General features: G+C 34.4%; 1 protein-coding gene across 1 annotated transcript; it reads right to left on the reverse strand.

Annotated features, from left to right (window-relative positions):
• Nucleotides 1-448: 448 nt before the first annotated feature.
• LOC144555519 (putative glucomannan 4-beta-mannosyltransferase 7) lies at nt 449-6,991 on the reverse strand. Its single transcript, XM_078303895.1, has 9 exons — nt 6,460-6,991; nt 5,608-5,706; nt 3,371-3,623; nt 2,906-3,016; nt 2,316-2,452; nt 1,782-1,895; nt 1,340-1,539; nt 1,063-1,257; nt 449-809 (listed from the first exon to the last, which is right to left on the reverse strand). Exons 1-9 carry the CDS (start codon nt 6,823-6,825, stop codon nt 635-637), a joined length of 1,650 nt encoding a protein of 549 aa, XP_078160021.1. The 5' UTR covers nt 6,826-6,991; the 3' UTR covers nt 449-634.
• Nucleotides 6,992-8,612: the final 1,621 nt, after the last annotated feature.

The following is an 8,612-nucleotide window of genomic DNA, read 5'->3' on the forward strand; positions in this document are numbered from 1 at the left end:
TAGCTTCAGTGTTTGACGCACGTGTGCAGGTTTTGTGGGTGAATTGCAGTTACGACATTGTAGAAGTTAGAATTCGGCTTAGACTTAGAGATGTTTTGATAGCTTGACTGTTTATATAACAACATTATCGTTAGGCACTCTCGCTAGACGAGGAAGTTGAGTAATTTTCTTTTGGTTTTTTTTAGAAAAAAATAGCATACTGCTACGAACTAGTCACTGACTCAGAACACTAACAAGAAAAATAGTCCAATACTAAAATCCCCTTCTGAAATTTTGTAGTTTTTTATGAATTTCTAATTAAGAATTATCTAGAAAATTGCCATGCGAGATAGAAGGGGTGGTTATTTTATTCATCGGTAATAAAATCTTCTTTTGCAATTATATTTTGATAGATGTTTATATAACTTCTCAAAACAGAATGACTTAGAACTACAGAAAAAGAAACATATTCTAGGCAATCGAGATCACTTAGAAGAGAATCAAGAAATTTTCCTACAAGTATCTTTACATTTAGCTGAATCATTACATTCCGACACAAATTGACAACTACAACAGAATAAACAAATGCCCCTGCTCTAACAAAAATCAATGAAAAGGTGAAGTTTATTTTCTATTTTCTTGCAACTTCAAAAGTCTAATGGAAAGAAACACAATGGCATGTGCCAATGTAGTTGAAACCAAGAACAAGAAAAGCTGTAGCTTGCATATATAAATTTATGTAGTAGCTGCTGGTTCCCCCACCAAATGCAAGATTGTAAGATGCACAGAAGAAGAGAAATAGAGAAAACCCAAGCTCCGACAAATTTATCCTGCCAACAAAAATATTAAGCACATCACAAAACCATTTCGTTTAATTGAAGAAAAGTTTTCATTTGTACACACTAAAGACTTCAAAGATCACACATGCTCCTGTATAATGTTCTTATTTGGTGTACCTCTACAAAACATGGAGGAAAGAAAGCAAACTGAACACCTTCCGAACAAACGGACAAGATAATTATGATGAGAAAAAAAACAAAACAATAAAAACTTATTTTTATATTTTTGCGTGTATAGACTTACTTATCTCTCAACTTGGTTTTGGTCTTCTCAAGCAAGGGAATGTCAAGGGTGTCCTTGAGATTGTTGCCAACCTTCTTGGTGACAATCCATTCGTGAAAAGTTGCAGTTTCAAATAATCCAACCATGGCCGCCCTTATGCGGTGCAATGACATCACATTCTCAAATAAAATCCAGAAGGGAATCAGATGCAGAGATCTGAAATATTGACACTTGGCTTTAATTATTTGTAGAAAGATTCCCTAACCATACACAGAGAGAGAGAGAGAGAGAGACGAACTTAGGATGTCGAATGGCAGTGATAAAGAGGAGGGTTGTGGGAATATAAGCAACTCCCCATAGTGGTAAGAAGACTTCTGGTACCAACACTGATAGCGGCAGCACAACACAATAAAGAACAAAGGCCACCACCGGTGCCACCATTCGCCGGACTAAGAAAAAGCTATATAGCATGTGAAACTTCTTCACCAAAGATACGTCCTGATAATATTAAATTAGGGATGGAAAACAAACAACTTCTGTTAGAGTTTGCCTTGAACTCATTTAACTGCTTTGCTTTTTTCCCATCCTTATTTTTCTGGCTTGGATGTGCATATGGTGTATATGTCCCAAGACCAAGAGCTTTTGAATCATCAAGAGAGTCAAAATATATGGCTACCCGGAGAGGGCAACAATTGCTTAAGAAAAAAAAAAAAATCTGAATGATGAGAGAAGTCACTAACCTTGGCAACTATAATCTCCCAGGCCATCTTTCTAAACAAGTTGACAGCTCCAGAAGCCCAGCGGTGCTGCTGCCGGCAGTAAGCCTTGAATGTTGTAGGCAATTCGCTTTTGACCTATTTTAGAGGAACAATTCTTATGACAACTTACAAATTAGAGAGAATTGCATAATTGTGTTGCAATTTCTGATTTTGAGATCCTTCCATTCTGGATCCTTGAGATAAAATTTATGTTTGGTCTTCAGTTTCTTTTATATTGTTTTTGTCTTGCGGTATGTTTTATTGGGTATAATCATACAAAATACCGCATAGGCATTAAACAACTACAGAAGATACCATGTAGCACTGCATAGACTTACATGTACCACATACTTGTGATTCTTTTTCTTTCTTTTTTATAAAAAAAGGACTTCAGAGTACTTCTAGCATTCTTGGATGAGATGTTTTTGCACCAAATGGATAATGATAACTTAAAAAAAAGAAAAAGGAGCACCTATCTACTTCGACAGTTAAATTTTAGAGATGAAATGAATATACCCTTAGTTCATTGATGTATACAAATTTCCATCCCTTGAGAGTTGCTCTGACGGCCAAATCCATGTCTTCTACGGTTGTTCGGTCTTTCCAACCTCCTGCTTCATTGATAGCTGATACACGCCATACACCAGCAGTCCCTATATAAATACCAACCATGTTATTAACTAATGCCCATACAGTACATTCCTTACTGCTCAATAATTAAATGTGATTATTGTATATTAGCTAAGATATCGGGTGTATATTGTTCAAGTCAAATAAATGAGGAAACCATTGAAATATAGGAAGAACCCTCATCTATGCCAGGTTAATAATATCAAAATATCATGCATAAACCTTCTAAAATGAAAAATATCACACATGCCCTTGAGACCCTCTGATATGTGTTATATATTACCAGCAGACTTCATCGCTTAAATTATTTGAAAACAAAAACAATGTCCATCTTTTCTTCCTCACGATTTGTGTAGCAATTTTTGTATATATTTTTTAAATAAATTGAGGGAGTAGATCCTAGAGGTATTTGACATGTTGCAAGGTCGTCCCTAATTAAGTCTTGGAAAAGAAACAAAATAACCACACATAATTACCATTAAAGCTAAAAAAGGCAAATGTAGCGGAGCCAGCTTCCTGCTCTACTTTGAAATGGTAATCCAAGGACATCTTTTGAATCCTTGTCATGAGACTCATCGCATAATTCACTGCAAAATCGGTCCGTAAATCCTGTCAATTCAAAATTAATTCCATATATCAGACTAATTAGATGTTTTTTTTCATTAAATTTGTCATTATACAAATGTTTCTAATTGCCAGTTTTCCATTGAAGAAGTTGATTTACAGTGATGATAATAAATAAAGGGTGACAATGCAAAGTCGGGTTATTCTAGGAAATGGATATTTCTTTTCATCTAATTAAGTGATTTTAATGTTCATGCAAACTGAATAAAACAGTTCAATATAGGGTTGAAATTCAAACAAGACACAGCACTCCCAATTGGCACAGATAAATCTTTAGTTGTAAGAAAATCATAAGAAAAGAAAAAATCAGTGCTCACCGAAATCCCAGCGAGCTTGCACAAGAGCAATTTTAGGGTTATGGATGAGAAACGGTACGGTCCTGTTCAAGAAATCAGGTTCGGGCTGGAAATCTGCATCAAAGATGGCAACATAATCACATTCTTGAGCGTACTTAAACTCCATTCCTTTTTTCAGAGCTCCTGCTTTGAACCCCTTTCTATCTTCCCTTGCTGTATATTTAATATTTACTCCTTTGCTTGCCCATGTGTTGCATTCCGCCTCCACGAGATCCTAGAAAAGTACATTCATTTAAAAGTTATTCAACTAGAAAGAAAATTAAAAACATAAATAGAGACAAGGAGGAATTCATGATTGATATAAACTTGATGTTTACATGTTATGTACGGTATTGACTATTACAGTATTGGGATCAAGGATTGCACCAGTTAGTTCTGTGATGTTATCATTTTGAATGATCGATTTGAGCTGTAATCATGCGACCTAAAGAAATATACCATGTGTTACTAAAAGAAGATAAGAAAGACTAATGATTATCACTTTGCCATTTGCATAATCAATGAAATTACTTCAGAAATAGTTTATTCTTGCCTTTTGCCTTTAAATAATTTTACAGCCCTTTTGTTTACATCTGGCTTAACTGATAAAATATATGCTTAAAGAAAGCATATTTTATAAGACATGAAAAAACGTACTAACACTGAAAGTACTTTTGTGTAGTTCATGTAAACCTTTTTATTTTCTACCAACTTCTCCTGAACAACTCTACCATCAAGTGTTTAATGTACAATACCTAAATTACTAGTTAGCATTACTGAACAACACAAAAGAAATATAATATTTGGTGGAGCTAGGCTACAATGCAATGCATTAACACAAGACTCAGTGCAATATTTTCAGATTTCACTCTCTAATGTCTGAATAGGTGATTTGAGCTTTTCAATTGTGATCAATATATTAAAATCTTGGAACTAAACTCCATATTTTATCAGTATTTGTTATTTATGGATGAACGATAAAATGGTTATATGGAATAGTCATGACTAAATACTGCTCAAAAGTGCTAGACAAACTTTTCAAATAAGCAATGCAGTCATGATTATCAAGAGCTATATTTTTAAAATGATTAGAGTCATTGAGTATCATCTCACTGTAAATCTATAAGAAGTCAATTCAACACTCCTCTATACGACTATACCGTCATTTTTTCTCTCACCAAGAATATAATTAATTAATCTGAAAAGAATATAACACTTGGTTCCCTATAAGATTTCCATATGTAGATCACATTTCACAGCTTAAAGTGTTCATTTGGATGCCAAAACGAGAGATATGAACGCCTAGCACCCAGGGTATCGTGCTGAGTGTAGCACCGTAGCCTAGTTTATATTAGTATTCAGGCATTCCATAAATATTAAATAATAATACCAATCCCTCGCGGACTTAGGATTTTCACGCCCCAAACTAGGTCCTACATAGGGTGAAGCACATCCTGCCACGTATTTAAACCAGTTGTAGAGAAACTGGATTTCACATGTATGATAAACCATTTTTTTTAATTACTAATTCTCCAATTTAATTACATTACCACAACTGAATGTTTGATGGATTATAAGAGTGGTGTATCTTTTCTAGTGACTCTATTAAACCTTTATTGCTAATTAGAATATAAGTGGTCAGGTCAATGTTGAAAGAAAATGTTATCAGGCATCTTCTCTCCTCTTCTTTTGTTCTTATAGGTCAGTGCACTTCCATTTTGTATCAGAGATGCCAAAGGAGAGGTTTTCACATTACAACCAAAGCAAAATATAATTCAGTTCTGATATAGCAGTATCAAATAATTTACATACTCCCAAGTATTAACTAAATTATCTCATTTAAATTTGGGTAGGAAATACTAAACATTTTCAATAATAAAAGAGATATACTAAGTGTAGCCCAGTATAAATTTTATCCTCCAGCTTGAATATATATATGTCAACTTACGTATAGTTAAAATTATATAAATAATGCAACTCATATGTCAACTCCAGACTTACTAATTGCCATCCTCTCCTATTGATGTGGTGTCCACTCTTTATTTACTTGGCTTTCCAATAGAAAAGTTGACTTATGAGATAATGATTAGATGTTCACAATATTGCTTTATGGAAATCTGGTTCTCATCTAGTAACATGAGTTGGAAGACTATAATCAATCTAATTTTCAAATTTAATGAAAATAAAGAGAATATATTAGAATTTTGGGGAGAATTTACCTTGATAAGAGGGTCCGTTGAGTCATCTAAAACTTGAATAATTATTCGATCCGATGGCCATGTGAGTCCACAAGCTGCCCCTATTGACAACTTATACACCTACAACCGAAATTTCATTAATCTAATAGTTAATTACTCCATGATATTTTTTTTTTGTATCTCTAGCTATTCCTAGAGGTATACAGCACAGAGAGGTATTGGAATTTAGGCTCAGCTCACTCTTAATCTCTTATAGTGGTGAAATGGATGGCAATGGATCACTACATGGATATCTTCACAGGAAGTGCCACAGAAGAATTTTATACTTTCCAACAATCATGTGGACTTTGCAACAATCATGTGGACATTGAACAGAAAGATAAATAGATACTGACAGGTTTCTTAACTAAATAAAGCCTCTATGTATTATTTTTTTCTGTCTTTTTAATCATCTCATGATCTATCATGTGACATCCATTTGAAGATTAGTGATTAGACTGAAGGGGAAAAAAAAGAATAAAAGGGAAGTGGGTGGTATGTATCCCTTTTCTCAAAAAGAAAAAGATAGCACAATGTCATTTTTAGCCTCCTTAATTTGCTAAGTTGGTCAATTGTTATTTCTAAACAAAAATAGACAAGTGTGTACTTTGTAATAATCGAGTTTTTATTCTACAATTGCCTAGTGTGTAAACTAAGTTGTAATAATGGAGTTTTTATTCTACAATTGCCTAGTGTGTAAACTAAATTGGATGTTTGATTTGCAAACAACCAAAATTGACACCAGAGGAATGAAGGAATGAACTTTGATCCTTGTATTAAATAAATAAAATGAGAAGTGGTCCATTTGGAAGCGAATCAGCATATAATATATACCTCAATCTCGTTGTACATGGGGATCTGAACAAGCACCAATGGATAAGCAGAGGCTCCCTTCTCTTGATCTTGATCATCTCTAATGGCCTCCCATTTGTACTGCTTCTCAGGTCTCCAGCGTATAATCTTGACACCTAAACTCACCAACGCCATGTAAGTGGCCTCGACAACCAGCATGATCGACATCACCATACACATCCAAACCACCACTTGAAGTGCTGGTGCGATTGCGTTGGCACGCACACTCAGCCACACTGAATACACCTGGTCCGGGGTTATCTCGTGCACCATGGCGTTAATCAGACCAGCATTGGTGGATTTGGCGAGCTGAGACTGTGTGGTCGTCAGTGCGGCAGCCACAGCCATAAAAGTGGAAAGGGTGTCGACGCACCGTGCCACTGCCACCGAGAAATGGAAATGGAAATGGAAATGGAAATGGAAATGGAAGAGGGAGAAGGAGACTGATGGGCTTTGGCTTTTTCTTCTCCTTTTTTGTTTTTTTTTTGTAGAAAAGAGTATATATCCTTATCAGTTATCAGACAGACAGAGAGAGAGAATAGTAGATCTAGTGGGATTGTTTAGAGGACACCAACTCTAGAATCATATTTTTGTAGAATACTTTGTAAGGTCAGTCAACGTTACTGTTCTGTGTTTTCAGCCACCCTCATGGAATGGAATTGTACTAAATCGGAACAAAGAGCGGTAACCAATCAAATATGCGAAAGCATTGAAAATAATAACCAGATCTACTTAACGAAAACACCTGCTCAAACGGAGTGGATAAGTGGGCTGGAGGGTGAGAGAGGTGGGAGGCGACGGCATCGCCTTAGACGAGTTTTCAATCACCTCAGCGTCACCTTTAAGCGATCAATCTTATATTGCTTCACTGCATTGATTATCCCTTTTGTATTATTTTTGCTTCTTAAAGTGCTCTCATCTTATTAAATTTCTTTACCTGATTATATAATTTTATTCAGACTAATCTCTCTCTCCCTTTTTTTTTTTTTTTTGAAAAACTAATAACAACTATCAGTGAGTATCTAATACCTCTCTCTCCCTCTCTATCCCTATCTTTATGACTTCTTTCTCTCTTTCACTCTTTATCTCTATCTCTGTGACTTATTCTTGTTTTCTCAAATATATGTATTTCATAAACCATCACAAAATCAAATACTCAACAAATATCACATGAAATCGTTACTTCAATATCAAAACATCTATTCTTTTTTAAAGAATGAAATCAAATATTATTGTCCATAAATATTTGATTTCAAATCAAGTCATAAGAAAATTATTAAGATCAGTTGTAAAGACAGTTGATTAATAGATCATTATCACTAAATTTTATCTCAAACTATGACTAAGAATAATAGCAAATAAGAACATAAAACAATGCAAGTTTTTCACATTTTGACCAAATATTGATTATCGTGGAACCATACATCTTTTTTGTTTGACACCATCATTCAAAAATTATGTGTGAAACTAGCAAAATAAATCCAATCAATAAAAATCATTAAAGAAAAATGTTTCACTCGTAAGAAAAAACTCTCTTGATTCATACATCTTGTTAAAAAGCCATCAAAACTTTTTAGTATATGGAAAAATATTAAGAAGTCAAATAGTTAATTAATTTATCAATTACATTTTTATACTAAGAAAAAATGGAGACCCAAAATATTTTATGTTCTATTATAGTCAAAGGTTTAAATAGCATATCGTGTCATAGCAGAATGTCTAAAAAAAATAGCACTATATCCAAATAGCAACACTATAGCGCGCCATACTACCGATAACGCTATAGTTTTTATGGTCCGAAAATATTATAGCAGTGCTATAGTGCCACTATAGCGCGCTATTTAAAACCTTGATTACAAACTTTTTGTGATAATAGAGTGTGAGCATTGTTGGTCCAAGAGCGATTAAGAAATAGGATACGTAGTTCCTTCCTATGGAATTCTACCAAAAAGGATTGCAGAGCGAAACTGTTGTTTAACAAGTGGGAGCATGTCTCTGGGCCGTCTGTTTATATATTGGTTATGAGGAAATGATTCCCAACTTTCTAGCTTCTCATGCCACCGATTTTTTTTTTTTTTTTTTTTTTTTTTTTTGAGGAGATGGCAATTGGCACCGAGTTACCTACCTACCTCAAC

This window comes from Carex rostrata, chromosome 6 (genome assembly GCF_964058835.1).
Source record: "Carex rostrata chromosome 6, lpCarRost1.2, whole genome shotgun sequence".
In the NCBI taxonomy this organism is placed as follows: Eukaryota; Viridiplantae; Streptophyta; class Magnoliopsida; order Poales; family Cyperaceae; genus Carex; species Carex rostrata.

Excerpts from the sequence above, each read along its gene's own strand:
- LOC144555519 (XM_078303895.1), bottom strand. The coding sequence starts at position 6,825 with ATGGCTGTGGCTGCCGCACTGACGACCACACAGTCTCAGCTCGCCAAA. Across the intron at positions 3,624-5,607 it reads CAACGGACCCTCTTATCAAG|GATCTCGTGGAGGCGGAATG; the intron begins GTAAATTCTCCC and ends GTACTTTTCTAG. Across the intron at positions 1,258-1,339 it reads ACTGCCATTCGACATCCTAA|ATCTCTGCATCTGATTCCCT; the intron begins GTTCGTCTCTCT and ends TCAATATTTCAG.